The 18,088-nt window shown below is 38.4% G+C and overlaps 1 protein-coding gene across 1 annotated transcript in view; it reads left to right on the top strand.

Annotated features, from left to right (window-relative positions):
* grm5a (glutamate receptor, metabotropic 5a) overlaps positions 1-18,088 on the top strand; it is a 45,878-nt gene that overhangs the window by 4,692 nt on the left and 23,098 nt on the right. Inside the window, exon 3 of the mRNA XM_066651171.1 lies at positions 10,226-10,475. Within this exon, the coding sequence (XP_066507268.1) occupies positions 10,226-10,475 (250 nt within the window). The remainder of the gene's footprint in view (positions 1-10,225; positions 10,476-18,088) is intronic.

Consider the following 18,088-nt stretch of genomic DNA (forward strand, 5'->3'; position numbering starts at 1 on the left):
TATCTGAAGTGATTGTAGAGCTTGGAAAGCTCGTCAGAAAAAAAGCAATTTATAATAACAGTGATTTTGACTGGAAATGAAGGCTGGTGTTTGGTTTGTACAGAGTGGTGTAGCTTAGGGTTGAGATCACTGTTGCGGTAAACTAAGGTAACAAAATCTGTGTTAGGCTCAGCTTGTTTTCCTTTGCAAGAATTTTTTTTAGCAAATTGCTTGTGGCTGCAGCTCCATCAAGAGCTAGTTCTAAGTGACTCCTTTAGACAGAAAAAGCTCCATGAATCTGCAGTCTGACAGGTAAGCATCTCAGCTACAGTGTATCACACTCCTGTCGGGATTTGTCTGAAAGGGTTGCTTTGAAAGATTCATGACTTGGGTGGTGTGTAACAGTGCAACAAGCATTATCGTTCACTCTTAGCAAGCAGACTTAAATACTGTTGTGGAGGAAAAATGTGTTACAAACTCATTGTCCTTACAAATGTTATACCAACTTTCAGTTTAGTTCATTATTGACGGAGCCAAAGATAAATGTGGCTGTCTCGAGGGTGATCACAGGTCTTATGTAGAATTACAATGTTGCCCAGAATCCTTCAATTACGTCATCAAAAGAAACCATTCCTGTCCACATTATTTAAACTAATTTCCCAGCTAACCATAACATCCTCTTAGCATTCGCCAGCATTCTGTTTTGGTCTAATTCAAAATGGTATGTGCAAGAATTTAAGAGAACATTTTTGCCGGACACCTACACCTACAAGAGGCATTTATCACTTACTGACTAAGTAAGAACTTTTAGTATATTTCATGGAGAGAACTGTCATGGAGGGATGTCACTACTAATATTCACTATTAACCGTGGCTGAATAATAGTAAATAAGACAGGAAAACACTCAGTTTTTGTGTGTTTCTGGGGCTGTGTTTGGTGCGACACCATGCGCGTTGGCCAGAGCCTCGGCTCGGCATTGGTTATTTCACAAGCTCAGCAGGACGGCTCAAAACTCGGCAACATTAACACACGTATTATATCTCACAGAGGAAGAAGGACTGCTATTTGTCTTATTTCACGTGAGTGTGTGTCTTTGTGGTGGGGAGACATTTTGTGGTATTAGTGTGTTTATAAATCTCCACATAGCTGCGCACAGCCACATTAAACTTCATGTGCTTTAACCTGCTACACTGAATAAATAAGTATTTGTTATTCTTAAAATGAACAAAATGTTCTTGGTCTTTGTTCTTTGGTGGTAGATCATCTAGAATTATTTTTTAAATAAAATGAACAAGAAAAACACTGATGCTGGTGTTATATATTATCAACACAACTTTGTGCTCCTTTTTTCATTTCTGCATTTATTACCTGCCCTCCATAGGGCACAATCACAATCACATAATAAAAACACATGTAAACAGATATTGACATGAAGCACCAAAGCTTCTCCAGACCTTCCAAAGACAAGGTTATATATTTTGGGCTTTCCTGTTTTTGAAATGCTAGAAACACCTCTGTGGCAATGGCTATATGGCTAATGGCAGTCCGGGCGTTTTTTTTTGTTTTGTTTTTTTTGTTTTTTTTTTACAAAATATTACATTTTAACGGATATGTAGCAATACACACAGTCTTGTTTAAATTATTTATGATGTTGTAAGAAAAGAACAACATTTTCTTGGACCCTAAAAAATGTCCTTACAACTATAAGGACCACCTACAGTTTTATTGGATTATGTTTTTTTTTTTCTCATGAAATAAAACTTGGAGATAAAGTTATTCCAGATGATTATGATATATGTAAGAAAATGTTATGAACCACAGCACACTGCCCATTCATATGAAACCCTGTTTGATTTTTTCGTAAAATCTCACAAAAAACTTCAAAGCTTTAAGCAGTGTTGTTAGGATTCCCAACTTTTATTATTTCACTCAGTGTTACAGAGTATAGAGTTTAGAATAAATTAATTATCCACAATGTGGAAACTCATCTTTGGTCACTCATGGCATTATGAACACTTATAAACACATATAAACACTACAACAAAAACAAAACAAAACCAAAACTGACCTGCCTATTCCTTTTCTAAGAGTATAATCACCTCTGAAATTGTACTTCCCAAGCATATTGACTAGAAATTACATAAATTTGAGTCGTAAGACATTATGAAATCACGGGGTTACACTACACACAGGGTAATTACTGGAACTCACACTTTGTGCTGTTAATGGGTCCGCCCTGACAAAGTACATTAGGTCTCCTCAGTGCAGCTGAATAATGAAGCATGTGTCAAGGCACAAGCCAATAGCAGCCCTGGTGGGCTCTAAGATTGATGACCTGGCAGACCAATGTTAATTACAGCAGGGCTTAAATATGGAAGGCAGAGCAGAGCAGAGCTGAATAAGACCTTAAATATAATTTTATTGCAGAATGTGCAAGAGGAAAGGTCTGTAAAATATATAACGTTCCTGTCCAATAAACCCAGGTCTCTCCAAAATGGCAAATTTAAAGAAGAAGAGAAAAATCTGCTTTAACTCTAATGTTAGTTAATGTGAAGACATTACTTTTAAGTCTTTTTAAAGCATTTCCTTTTCGTCCATTCTTCATGAAATTACAAGACAGTTTAAAGGACGTCTGTCAGAATTAAAATGTACAGGTACATATTGTCACTAAAGGTACAAACAGTGTAAATGGACCTTTAAAGTCCAGTTGTTTTCCCTAAAGGTGCATTACATTATCTTCTCCAGAAGGTGAGGTAAATATTTGTAACATTCATTATTTCTTTATATAACTGTGTAAAATAAAATAAAAAAATATATGTGGAGATGAAATGGGGCGTTTGAAATACCACAAATTAAAAATTTGTAATTAATATAGAATATGGTACAATTATGTTCCCAAGTTAAAGTACCCTAAAGAACCCTTGAAGGTACCACCACAGTGAAACCACAGTTTTCCTGAGAATGTATGAAGATAAGAGGCTTTGTTCTGACAGTGTTGATATAATCAAGCATTCAAAAATAAGAAAATATCATGCCAAGGTGTGTATTAGGCATGCACTGGTTCACCACAACAATAAAACCACTGACAGGAGAAATAACTAATGCTGACTATTTCATAACAAAATGTCACCTCTCAAAGGGTGGGATATATTAAGCAGGACGTGAAGAGTCAGGTCTTTAAAGGTGATGTGCTGGTAGAAAGTGATCAAAGAAATAGCAACCTCTGAACACCAATATGAATACTGGGATCACTCCAGGAGACCTGCGGTTATGGACATGCTCTGACCAAACCTTAATGACCTTCTCAATTCGGCCTCGGTCAAAGTTACTCAGATGCTAATCTTGCCCTTCGTTTCTGCTTCTTTCACATCAGCTTCAGCACTGACTAAGTGGGCACAGGTGTTAATGTAATAAGATAATTAATGATATTCACATTGCTTGTGAATGGTTTTAATCTTGTGGTTGGTCGGCATGTATCAGAACAAAGTACCGTACAATTGCCACAGGAAGTCTGAAAAATACATGATTGCACGTAATTACTATAGTTTCTGTCAAATGACCCTAACCTGTATATAGCTTCAGATTGTGCTGTTTTCCAAAATTCAATACTCTGTACCCGATAATCAGCAACCTTAGATATAACTGATGTGAAACTCTCCTGTGTTATTAGTGCCCTGTTTGCATATAAACAGTTGATGGGCATATTGAGAGCCAGCATGACTCCGTTACTGTGGTTACAGTGTAGGCACCCTGCTTTTGTTTTCCTCTCTCTGTTTGTGTCATGACAGAGCATAGAATTGAGTGGGACAACTCAGATCTCCGCTAGCTGAGGGCCGATCATGATCACCATTTACGTATTCTCTTTTTTCCCTCCCTGCTAGTGGGTGGTAGGCATGGTATAATTCATTCATTTCACAGGTGCTCAAAGGCTGTTGGTCTTGGGTGGGCAAAAAAGGAAATGAGGTCGACACACCGCATCTTAGTGACCACATTCATGCGAGACCAGACAATAAGGAGTGAGAGCGTGTTATTTCCACTTCTCACACTGAGAAGAAGCACTGCACTGAATTGACTTGAATTGACACAAAGACTGTCCTTGCTTGAATTGATTACTTTGAAAATATCACAACATTCCAGCTAAGGCTTTAATTTTATCTTGATTTACCTAACTGTGAAAAAGGCTACCGATCATTTGTCTTATTTCTAGTCAAAACCGACATTAGTATAATAATAATAATAATAAACAAAATAATAATAGCTATACAGACAGGAAATAAACCTAAATAAAAAAGAAACAAAAAAGAATTTGAATTAATAAATAAAAGCCATAGACCATATAAATGATAAATAATACAGATAAAAGCTGAATATTAAAATTTGATTCAAAACTTGATTAAAAAGATATGTTTCAACCATCATTAAAAAAAGTATGTACTGAGCTCGACTGTCTTATTAAAAGACGAACATAATTCCACAGAATAGAAAGAGGCCTTTCAACATGTCCTATATTTTACAAAAGGCCTGAATCTACAGATCTAAGATTGTATAAGCACAAGTCATTTATTCAGGAGATGCTTCTGAGAAGACAAGATATAAGATAACCCACATATACGAGGAAAGAGGAAGTCAACAAGAAACTAGAGCTTCCACAAAGAAAAAAAAAAATTGGGATTCTCAATTCCTGGTTAAACCTGGTAGACCACAAACGTGTCCCAGCAAACATTCAACTTTGACAGAGAGAAGAAAATCAAGCCCCAGTCTTCCTTCAGACCTGAAAAAAACACAGCTGTTTCTGACAATCCATCCACTGTGAGATCTTTCAGCTACATGGGTCTGAAAGGATGTACATCCAATTGGAAGCTCTTACTGAGAAAAGGAAATGGATAGAAAAAATAAATACTTGCACTAAACGAGATACCTTTGGTGTGAAATATAATTTTAGAGACTAAAAACCGATTGGTTTGTGGGATTTCTCAAATTATAAAACAACAAATTCGACCCTACTTTTACGACTGAATGTTGGAGGGGAAACATACCCATGCAGATTCAGTGAACACAACAGAACCAAGTCAGTTCAATACATTGTTTGTCTGTTGTGTGTAAAGTCATCCTTATTTGTGCAGTGTGCCCTAGAATCGCATGCAGGAACACTAAGGTTTCCTTCGCCTGTCAAACTGATTCAGATTCCTCACCTTAGAGCAGAGTTGTAGGTAGTGACATCATAACACATTCAAAGAGGAACACAAAACGAGAGAGAGGCTTTGAACGCTGTTCTGCAAGAGAAGAGACAGACAGAGAAATGCAGGAAAGTATATCTGCGACTAGGATTTTGGCAACTTGGGGGGTGGGGGGGTCTAGGTAGAGCTTCAAGAATATGAGAGTAACAGAAATAATTTGACTAAGGAAGTGATTTAATACATTATGAAATCTCAAATTTCTCCAAGTTATTGTTAGATAACATTTTTATGATTGTGTATCCTTTATTAAAAATCACTACACTGAACACAGGCCACAGAGGAGGGGAATATAAACAAGTGATGCACTCTTAAAGATAATTCATTCATTGTCTGAAACCGCTTATCAAATTCAGGGTTGTGGTGGGTCTGGACCCTACCAGGAATCACTGGGCGCAAGGCAGGAACACACACTGGAGGGGGTGCCAGTCCTTCATAGGACGACACACACACACTCACACATATGGACAATTTTGAGTCGCCAATCCACCTACCAAACTGTGTTTTTGCAAGGAAACCAGAGCACCTGGAGGAAACCCACACCGACACAGGTAGAACACACCAAACTCCTCACAGACAGTCACCCGGCCACCGTGCCGCCCCTCTTTAATATAATGGTGGCCTCACATCTTCCTATGTGATGATCTGATGATTAATGTCCATGTTTTTGCGTAATGTATCACAGTGCTACACACATAACACATAGTTAGTTATTCATTCTTAAGGGTTGTATAGCATCCTGCTTTGATGTGATACAGAATTATTCTCAAAAATGTTAATTAAAGACCCTCTAAGGCTGGTTCCCTATCACAGAAAATTGGACCCCTACCAACCATGTGTGACCTGGCTGACCAACATAAAATAATGTAAACACAACAAACCATTAAAGCCACCTTCTTTTTTTTTCTCCATTCACTGTCCAATTGCAGACTATAGTACACCCATTGCTCTGCATACTTTGTTAGCCACCTTTCACCCTGTTCTTCAATGTTCAGGACCACCACAGAGCAGTTGCTACCAATGAGATGATGGCATGTTAGTATGTGCACTAGAATGAGTGAATCAGATTTTACATCTCTCAGTATAACTGCTGGACCAATCACAACTAGTATCAGTACCAGCACAACAAACCAGCTCCACCACATTAGTGTCACTGCAGCTCAGACAATGAGCCAACACCCAAATGCTCTGTACTGGTCCTGTCCAGTTCCTGATAACTGAAAAACAGAAAAGGGGTAAGAATGTATGTAGAGCAACAGATGGGCTTCCTTCTGTAATTGTAGAACTCCAAAGTGGTTCTGATAAAACACTGATAAAATGGACAATGAGTGTAGAAACAAGGAGGTGGTTTTACTGTTACAGCTGATTGGGGTTCTACAATCACCTTTACTTTGAAAACAACTAATACCAGTGTGAAAAAGAAACCGGAGCCAACTAAGCGTTCATTCATTCATTCATTCATTCATTCATTTTCTGTAACTGCTTATCCAGTTCAGGGTCAGGGTAGGTCTGGAGCCTACTCAGAATCATTGGGCGCAAGGCGAGACTAAGGGTCCAACATGTGAAAATGCGATGTGTGGGTGTGAAGAACCGTTCTTTTTTTAGGGCTTTCGTTGGACCCACAACTGCTCATCTGTGTTTTTCAGTATTATTCTAAAATTCCAATCAGCTCTAAGATCTCAGAAGGAAGTCAGCTGAACAGTCACAGTTCTGTTTTTAAAGATTTACTGAGAAGAGGAAAGAAGAGAGTTTGTACTTATGATACACAGAGGCCTGCCTAAAAAACAGATGAAATTAACTCAAGCAAAGCCCACTGCCTGTCACAGAGCAGCTGGAGTAGAGTTAGCAGAGAAATGTGTGGTTTTACCACTCTGTTGTTGGGATGACTACACACCTTCCTCTGAAAAAAAAAAATCAGAGGTCAGTGAATATCTTTGGTTCAAAAGTTATTTAGTAGTCTTTGCTTTATTTTGATATATTTTAAAGTGAGGACATAGTACCAAGGAGTATATTAGTGCTAATATGTTTAATCATGTTTGTCTGGTATGTAGAATATTTGAATCATTAAAATAAAATATTACCAAACATGAAAAGAAATGAATAAATCATATGCACAGATTTGCTATCCATGGTTTCAGCTGCCCACACTTAGAGAAAATATTAAAAGTAGAAATATATATATCAAATTCAAACTACAATGAAAAATAAAATACAATTCATATGTTTGAAACTGTGCTGTTCTGAGTAGCACGATGAAAGTGCCTTGCGCTGCCCTGGTACCCGCATTGTGCCCACCCGCATTGTGCCACTAGGCATAGGTGTGTATAGTCTGTATAGGAAAATACAAATATATATGTATACGTCACTGTGGTAGTCCCCACAAGGGTACATATTCAGCATCTTTATAGGGAATGTAATTGTACCATATTCTATTTTAATTGCAGATTTTTAAATTGCATTGATTTTATAAACCTCATTTCTTCTCCAGGGCTTATATTGTGTTATTTTACTTTACATAGTTCTATATAATGAAAGCTTACAAATGTTCCCCTCTCTTATAGAAGAGAATGTAATGTGAATTTATGGAAAAAAATAAAACTGGTTTCTAAATCTGTTGTACATTTGTACATTAACACTGTTTGCACCTTTCGTGAACAATAATGTGCCTGTACAGTACCTTGTTTTCTGACAGTATAGGTTTCCCCAGTTTATAATTCAAAAGGGGGAACCACTGACTCTTTTTTGCAAAGGTCGATCTTCAGACTGGCCTGCAGTTCAGCCACTGAGCTAGATATATGCATTAGTACAGATACAGCATGGTATGTCCATAGGCTATATTTACCCCATTTAATACTATTAAAAAAATTTGTAGCTCTAAACATGTTCCTGAAAAATATATCAATGCATTTCACACAAATATATAAATATTGACTGTGTCGCAGTCAAATATCTGCAGTGTCACATGTTTAGTTTAAACTGTCACATGACCAGAACTGTTTATGTCCTGGTTGTACCACGAGATGGCTGCATCAAAGCTCTCAAAGAAAAGGTTAATAAAGTATGTTAAGGTAAAGAGGTGGATTGGCAACTCAAAAGTGTCCACAGGTGTGTGTGTGTGTGTGTGTGTTGCCCTGTGAAGGACTTGCGCCCCATCCAGGGTGTGTTCCCTCCTTGCGCCCAGTGATTCCGGGTAGGCTCTGGACCCACCATGACCTGCAACTGGATAAGGGTTACAGACAATGAATCAGTGAATGAATTAGTGAATGAATGAATGAATGTTTCAATACCTGTTGCACAAAGGAGATATTGTTGATGTTTGATGTTCTATTATCTTTGCTTTCAGTATTCATAAGGGTTTTTAAATGTGCAAAATAGTCACATTAGAATATAATAGAGCATTCTTGTAGAAATACTGGGGCCTACTCATGAGAAACTTTTAAATGTGCTATGAACTAGGCCAGGATATACAAAACTGTATGTGACTGCATAGGACAAATATGTTAATCACACATGCACCATATCATCATAGTGATGGGATTTTTTCAAAGGGTTAATAATGACATATAAATTGGATATTTATATGTCTGGAAAACATGTGATTAAATGGGTTAATATATTTGAATTTAAGCCTACTGCTTACCATGTTTGTAGCCTCACCCCCTAAACGCTGACTCAGAGTGTGCAGGGCTTTTTAAAATGCAGTGAAATAAATGAGCCATCAGCAAGCTTGAGACTAAACAGAAAATTAAATGTTAGTCTAGTGTTAATATATGAAGTACTTTCCCACCAATATATTCCACTGCCGCAAGCTGCTCAAACTGTAATAAATTGAGCACCGCTGTATGTAATGAGCGGTGTGTGTGTGCAATATTGCCTCCCAGTTTCTGTGCAATCATTTCATGTTTTGCACAGCCCTGCTTTAAATGCATTAGTGTGGTAAAGAGAAGTGCATTTTGAGTTTTTCCATGAACACCACTAAACAATGCATATTAATGCATCAGTTTTGTACACAACACAGGTCTCATCCTAAGTGCTCCTAAAAAAATGCTGTAAAAAGTGTCTTTTGGGCCCTATGCCATAAAAAAACCACTTGCTATTTAATCTCTCAAATATTAATCTAAAAAAAGGTCCAAAATGACTTACAACTGTGTCTTATAACATTGCAACTTCAAATGTTTTTTTTTTTATTCCTTCTTCTGTTTTTGGAAATATAACGCATGCATCTGGTGGAATCAGACACTTTGTCCATTGCTGTCTATCTAATGTGATTAATGCGTGTGAAAGAAAAAGTGTGCAATTTCTTTCCTTATGTCTTCTTAGACTGGGATGTTTATGGGGTGTTTCACAGTGTCAGCGTAATGGTGGGCTGCATGTATCAAATGTTTAATGTGATCTTATGGAAAAGATTTTGTGTTCAGATGAGCACATTAAACACCTCCCAAATCAGCAATCTACCTCTTACTGAAACACTTAATAGATATGAGCAGAAAGTAGGTGACCTGATTCTGTGATATGGAGCGGGGTTTACCCCTGATACTGTGTGAAATCGGGGCATAGCAGAATATTTATTAGTCTGTCTCTGAATGAAGTGTGAAAAACCCCAGCTCAGATAGCAGATTCTCAAGTTTAAAAGACATCTTGTTTATGCCTATAATATTCAGCATTTAAAAGCAGTACAAAAAGTTTGCATAGTGAACAAACACACCGATGTAGACGATTACTGCAAAAACCTCTTCTGAAGCTATTCATATTTCAATTCAGCAACCAAACCTGCAATTAGATTTTTACACCAGATAATACCCTACAGGGAATGAGGTTTAAATCCCTGAAAGATAGACGTCTAATTAACTAGAGCTCTTTTCAGAGGTATCAAGGGCATTACATCTCCTCCACCAATATCATGTTAGGTTGTATTGTTTTGGCTCATATGTTTTTGACTCTGAAAAAAACACTAGGGTACCATATCTCATGCAGCACCAGCCAATAACATACTTTTGGTATTTATCTGCAGGAAACTATGGTGAGAGTGGAATGGAAGCTTTCAAAGACATGGCGGCTAAGGAGGGCATTTGCATTGCCCACTCTGATAAAATCTACAGTAACGCAGGCGAGCAGAGCTTTGACCGGCTACTGGACAAGCTACGCAGTCATCTACCCAAAGCCCGCGTGGTGGCCTGCTTCTGTGAGGGCATGACCGTCCGTGGCATCCTCATGGCCATGAGACGACGGCGTCTGGTGGGAGAGTTCCTCCTCGTGGGCAGGTAATTACCTCAAATCACTCTACACTACACTGTCATACACACACACACACACACACACACATGAGTGAGGCTAGCAACTGTGGATTAGTCCTGCACTGTAAAATGGACTCCAGTTCATTCCAAATACATTGGATGAAGACCACAGCCTAATGCAGAGGGGCTTTATACACATCTAGCTCACACTTGACATTGAACATGTGACATTAATGTTCACATTCTATTGGCCAATGTTTTTCTACTGAGATGATATAAAAACAAGTATGACCAGTTCAAATCTTGTATTAACATGTCCATTCAATTTCTAAGCATGTCCAAAAACATTTAGCTACATAGTGCACCATTGTCAGTTGTTGGCAGCAAATAAATGCAAAAAAAGAATCTCTTAATGCATCTGAGGTCAATCAGATAGGGAATAAAACTATCCTTTCTCATCCAGGTTACATACACAAGGGATTGGCAGGTATCATCATCATCATCATCAACATTAGTATGGTCTCCATTTTTGATTCCCAGGACTTCACTATGGCGATTCTAAACAGTTATTTAGTGTAGAATAGTGGATAACATTCCCCTGCCTCCATATTGCAGACTGGGGTCAGAAGGACCACTCTATACCAAAAAAAAGAGTCATTGGCTAGGGCTCCAAACACTGCATTAGTGTACCACTGCAACCCAGTTAGAACTGTTAGTCACTGTGAATAAGAACATCTGCCAAATGCCATAAATGTCTCTGACACATTTTTCATAACAACATCAAACCTGGGGAATTCTTATGCTCTCGACTCTTTCATTCCTTTTCCTTTCTCCTTTTTTCTTTTTCTGTCTATTTCATGGTCTCTTTTCTCACCCTGGCATTTCCTCTCCTGCTTAGGATAAATCAGGTTCAATTGAAAAGTTTTTGAAAATGGCACAGGATTTGTTTTATTTATTCAATAAGATACATTCTGATTCTAAAACAAAAACAACACCTGGAAGAGTCTCATGTGTGAGATTGTTAAAGCATTCACTGAGTAAACGGTTAACTGCTCACAGCACATTTGGTGAAAATAGTATTTCAAGAATTTGCCTAGGAGCTTCCATCATGAAAAAAATATGATGTGCTATTCATAGTGTCATAAAGCATGATCTTATTCGCCCCTTTTTAATTTCCCCCAGTGTGACACTGAAATCACTATTATTAGGTTCAACCCCATTTTAGACTTGGCTTCTCTGAATGGTGGATTTGTAGTTTTAAGCCGGACTAATCCCTAATTCAAATTGTCTTAACTATTAGAAAATATTGGTTTATTTTGAGGGCATTTTATGTTATTTATTTTGTTATGCTGTATTTTCTGGCACAACATTACATCCTTAAATCTTACTGGTTTGACTGTATTCACAATTTTTTATCATTGTCATGCTTTCATTCATGTCCTCTAAGTACAATACCCTTTATACATTAAAGGAACAATATATAAGATTTTGCATTGTTAGTGCTCCTGCTCTCCCTATATATTTGTGCAATTCATTTGTACTGCACTGTCCAGAAATGAAGGGGGAGGAGAGAGGGGGTGGATTCCCACACACTCCCAAAATGTACATAGCGCAGTTTCTGAGCCCAGAGTAGCAATGCTCCACTCATCCTCTATTCTCACAATGACTTAGCAGTTTAAATTTTATGTTGCATTGCATGGTACCTAATCAGCTTGGCTCAGCACGGCTCTACACTGTTTTCAGTTCCTGGTCCCTGGTAGCTTTCACACTGCAAAATGTGGGGGAATCACAGTTTTGAATACCACAACAATAGCAGTGGTAACATTGCGTCTGTTTACTGGTCATGTATTTACATGTTGTTTTTGTCTTTTGGGACTAAAAATACAATAACAGACCATGGCGTAATTTTACAAGCTGCCATTGTGATTCTGAGAAAAACAAATATGATATCTACTGTAGCTTGGCAATTTTACAAATGGCGAGATTGTGCTGGGTGTCTGCAATGTTTTGTCACTTGACAATTCTCTGTGGCCAATCAGTACTCGGAAAGTTTTCATGTCACATTTAGTCTCTATTTGCCTCACTAACATTTTCTGGATTGCTAATCCTAAATTTTCAGGCAGTGTTTTTACAGGGAACTTATGTTATAATTTTGTCTTATAAAGTTATCTTTGTCTGCAAATATTGTTTAAAAAAATCTGATCCAGACGTTCAGATTGAGTAGATCCACATTTAACAGCAATAGGTGAGTTAAGTGTTCTGAGGTTCAAGTATTCATTGGCTTTGAACAGTTCTGAGTGGGCTATGTGGCTGTGGGTGGTAATTGGCCCTACAGATGCATACAATCCATCAAATCAGTTGAACACATTATACATCTAACTTCTCTCATCCCTAAGAAGGAAAGATACAGGGTTTGGTTATGCATGTACATTGCTGGTTAGCATAGTGGGTAACACCACAACCTTTAACAGACTGGAGTTTATTTCCCAGCTGGGGAGGATCACCAGACTAAACCTTGGTCCAGTCTCCTAATGTTATGTCCCTAACATGAATTTAAAAACTGAAATTTGAGATCTGCCAAATGCGCGTACGTATCTGTGTACAAGAATCAACAGATACTAGCAGAGCTAAAGACCAAGTACATACAATAAACCCCACAGACTTCACTTAAATAACCCTGATTTCTACTAGGCTGTATTAATGGCCTCATCACTATCATCTGCCAGTTCTTCTAGCTCCACCTCTGCCACAGCGTTTCCTCTAAAGAACTGTCAATCCAGCGCTAACCTCACATCTTAGCTGGAAGAGCTAATGCTCACTGATGGCTAACTGGTGCTGATACATCAAATGGAGTCGGAATCCCATTATTTTGGAATCAGTGTTTTTCATCAGTGTCAGTTCTCATAAGATTCCTCTCTTGCTTTTTATGCTTTTTTTGTATTTGTGCTCTGCTCTTATCTTTTCACCTCTATTATTTGTTCATAATCAAGATGAAGAATTCATCACTATCACTATTAACACTTTTACATGCATAAACATATAGTGTATAAGTCCTCTATATATGAACCTTGTAAACTTTGAGAGATTATAATGCCCATGTCTGTTTGTTTTAAAATTGTTTAAATAAGAGCCGTTCAGGCAAAGCATTGTTACAGTCTCATCTTTGATGAACTGAAGAGAGCCACTACCCAGACATCACTAGGTTTGCCCTCCAAGAGGGTGGATAAATGTCAGTCTTGCCATAAACTTGAACCAGTGCCATCAGCATCAGGTGTTACATTTTGCCCTCCATCTCTCGTTACTGATGACCAATTCCCACCATCTCCCACTACCTCCCCCTCCAGTCAGTCCTTCACTCAAATCCTGTATAGCGTTTGTCACCATATAGTGCTATATGCATAAGGCTAAAGAAAATGCTTGGCTTGGCTAACTTTGTTGGACTTGTAAACAAACTGTACTTGCGATTAAGCTCTCGGGACAGAACTCATTTGTAAATAGAGGGCTAACTATATGTGTGTGTGTGTGTGACACCCTGTAAACTGTCAATTAGACACCTTGAACACGCTGACACCCTGAAATATTTGGTGGTAACACACATTCAAAATGAGTCCTTGTAAGTCATTACAGAATATGTATTTAGCTACACCACTGTAGGACTTTATAGCACATTTGACTGAACCACTACTGTTCGACATTACTGGACATATATTTGAATATTGGACTGTGCAATTGTATGAAATTATAGGGTGTATATATTTGCTCGGGATATTGTAAGACATAAATATATTTAAATGGGTCAATGTAGAACAGAATGGGACATTTATTTAACTGGGTCACTGTCGGACATTATAGGATATTCATTTGATTGTGCTTTGGTAGGACATTAAAGGATATGCATTTAACTGGTTCATTTTAGGACATAGACATTTGACTGTAGTATATCAAAAGACCGCTGTTTCACTGTGTCTTGGTAGGACAATGGACCTGTCCCTCAGTGTTGCTCTTTCCTGGGTTTATTGATCATGTATGGGCAGCACGGTGGCTTGGTGTTTAGTACGTTCATCTCCCACCACTGTTTTTTTTTTAAATTCAAGTACATCTAGGTGGAGTTTTGTTGTTCTCCCTGTGTTGGTGTAGGTTTCCTCTGGTGTCTCCTGTTTCCTCCCACAGTCCAGAAACATGGAAGTTAGCTGAATTGGTTTCTCTAATCTGTCCTGGTGTGTGAATGAGTGTGTATGTGAATGAATGTTTGTAGGTGTTGATTAGAATGATGTTCTATGCAATGTTGATTGTAACGTGTCCTTGGGTATGTAGAAAGGTGCTATATAAGTGTAACTATAAATAAATATTTAACATTTTTTCTACCACGCTTCAGTGCTTTCAAAAGTTGAAGAATATTCTTTTTAGTATATTCCTATATTCTGTTTAAATCATTCTTCCTTCAGTTTTAATAGGTTCCTCATCCTTGCTGACAGCAAGCCTCCTCTCAACGTGAGGCATTACTTTTTAATCCCAGAAATACTGCTAAATTTTAAAAATATATAAAATTTGCTGCTTTATTCATTTTTGATGCAACATTCTAGTGTAAAAATCCCAGAGCCCTTATAGAAATAGCAAAGGAATTGTATATTTACAGGTCGGTTTTTGTTACCAGTCCACGTTTTGACAAATTTTAACCTGCTTTTTGTCTTATTATTCACAACAAACCTGGGCTCCTAATCGACCGCAGTCTGAAAATAATTAGAGAGTAAATTAAATTTGTTCATTTGTGTCTGGGTGGCACAGAGGCGCAGCAGGTAGTGTTGCAGTTACACAGCTCCTGGACCTGTAGGTTGTGTGTTCAAGTCCCACTCCGGGTAACTGTCTTTGAGGAATTTGGTGTGTTCTCGTGTGGGATTCCTTCGGTGCTTCGGTTTCCTCCCACAGTCCAAAAACACACTTTGTTAGGTGGATTGGCAACTTGAATATGTCCGTAGGTGTGAGTGTGTGTGTTACCCTGTAAAGAACTGGAGCCCCCTCCAGGGTGTGTTCCTGCCTTGCATCCAATGACTCTGGGTAGGCTCCAGATCCTGGATAAGCGGTTACAGAAAATGAATGAATAATTTGTGACTGTACTCCTGTCCAATGGACATCAAAATAATGAAAATAAGTTTCAAGATCAAAATGCCAGTATGTCAACTGTATATGTGGCTGAATGCATTAAATTCCTCATAACAATGGTCCAGTATCTAGTGTATAGTGTTCACAGAAGTGTAGAGTCTAACTGCAGCAAAGGAGGACAAAATACCTATTAAAACATTTGGCAATGCCGGATGAGCAGGTGTCCAGTAAACCTGTTGCTATAAAATAAGCACATATTGGGTGAACCTCACAGAAGCCAGTCAGATATGTACTTATATTACAGAAACCAAAAAATGAATCGACAGTATGCTTGTTTGCCAAAATGTGGAGTCACATAAGCATCTGCCCAGCATTTAATGCCACAATTTTCCGATCCTGAAAGTTTTTGCCTACAATTTTGTCTTCAGATTAATGTTCAGGTGGGTTCAGGTCAGGTTACTAACTTGTCTTCTATGTCTTCTCCATTATTCAGTTCTGCTCTTCTCCCTCCAAACATGTGGTAAATGTGAATGGGAGATGTGTGCCACTCTCGTTTTGAGGCGGTCCCCTGGCTCTTAGTGTGTCGAAAGGAAAGTGTGTGTCAGATATCTCTGATCTCAGAGCCTTTAATGCAGACAACCTAACTGCCCCTCTCTCTTTTTTTCACACACTCTCTCTCTCTCTCTCTCTCTCTCTCTCACACACACACACACACACACACAGGACTCTGTTTATATCCAAGTCAGATAGAGAGCAGCTTTTTTAGGTCCATTAGGTCCATAACATGGCCATGGGAATACATCAAAGTCTGAATGCTAGACTTAACCTTATTTCCACCAATAAATTATTTTTATGTTTGTCGTTATTTTATTGCATTTCTTTATTTACCATAAAATTTGTCAATGGCCAACTTCACATCCACATAAAGGTCTTAAAGGGTTCATTACAGCAATGTAGAATTCAAGTTACTACTGTTCAACTGATTTTGACTTAGCTTGCTCCTCCTAGTGTGTTGAGCTGTCAAATGATATCATGTTAATAATAGTTCAGAAAGATACTCAGGGTCTTAAGACTTCTCAGAGGAAGCATGTGCTAGCCTTTAGCCTCCCAGCTTGGTAGCATCATGTAAGAGGGTTGAGAGGGAGCTAGCTTGTGGAATTAAACATGATGAAATTAAAGTGAAACTTGGGCCAATGTTGTATTGAAGGCATTGCTTTCAAAGTCTTTAAAACCACAAGGTTCTTCAGTGGCTTTGCTGCAAAGACCCTTTTTAGCACTGACACTATTTGTGTATAAAAGTTTTTGGAGGGCAACAAAAACAAATCCCATCAGTAGCTATATGTCCATACAATATAAATTTTAAACTATCCAAAATGTTTCAAATCAAGGCTATTAGGACTCAGAAAAACGAGGGAGATATATGATAGCCTTGCTTGCTGCTTGAGCCTAAATTTTGTTTATTTATGCACAGTGAATTTTTAAAGGGTGTCTATTTCAGAAAATGGTGTCACGGATGCCATGCTGAGCCTCTGGGCTCTCCAGGCTGCTTGGCTGGTCTTAGCAAGCCTGCATTCATTCTGGAAGTAAGCGTGTGTGTGTGTGTGTGTGTGTGTGTGTGTGTGTGTGTGTGTGTAACACCAGTGACAGGAAACAAACGCGTCTGAGCTTCTGCCCCCGTTTCTTGCAGCACATTGAGATGAGGAAGTGGGAGAGGGGTGTAAAACACAGACAAGAAAGCAGAGCACCTGCCGGATCAGACAAAACACTCCACACTCCCCTCAGCGCTGCAGCAGCATGACGACCATGTTCCCGACCACATTACACTCACACTGGGGATCCTACTCTGAAAATCCTTTTAGCTTCTAGCTCTTCATTTATAGTGACAAGGCTAAATCTTTGCTGGGAAAAGTTAGGCAAACTATGACAAGCTCTTATTCTTACTGTAATTAAACTGCCATTAGCGTAATACACGTGACATAAGGTATACAGTTTTTGGCCAAAATCTTGGGATACCTACTCATCCAATGTCATTTGACTTCTTTCAGGCATGAATGAATTAATGAGGCCAAGTACTGATGTTGGATGGTTAATTCTGGATAACAAACAGCTATTCTCACTCATCTCAAAGTATTGGATGAAGCTCCATTACTCCAGAGAACACAGTTCCACCGCCTAGAGCTGGGGCGGGAATAGATCTCTTGCTGATGTTTGGCATTAAGCAGAATGATTTTAAGCTTATTACAGCTGTTCCAGATAATCTCAGTTTGTTTTTATAAGATGAACAATTGGACACCTGTGTCCACAGTGGGTGAACTTTAGAATGTAAAATAGAAAAAAAAACACTATTTTATCCTCAGTGCAAAAAGCAGCCTACAGCTGATCCTCTTTTATAAATACAGTCTGTCTCTATTGAACTCATTGTTTGCTGTTTAGCACTGGCTGCAATGATAGCATTAGTAATTAACTCAAATGAGTGTGTGAGAGTGTTTGTCAAGCTCTCTCTCTCTCTCTCTCTCTCTCTCTCACACACACACACACAC

This window comes from Hoplias malabaricus, chromosome 18 (assembly GCF_029633855.1).
Source record: "Hoplias malabaricus isolate fHopMal1 chromosome 18, fHopMal1.hap1, whole genome shotgun sequence".
Taxonomy (NCBI): Eukaryota; Metazoa; Chordata; class Actinopteri; order Characiformes; family Erythrinidae; genus Hoplias; species Hoplias malabaricus.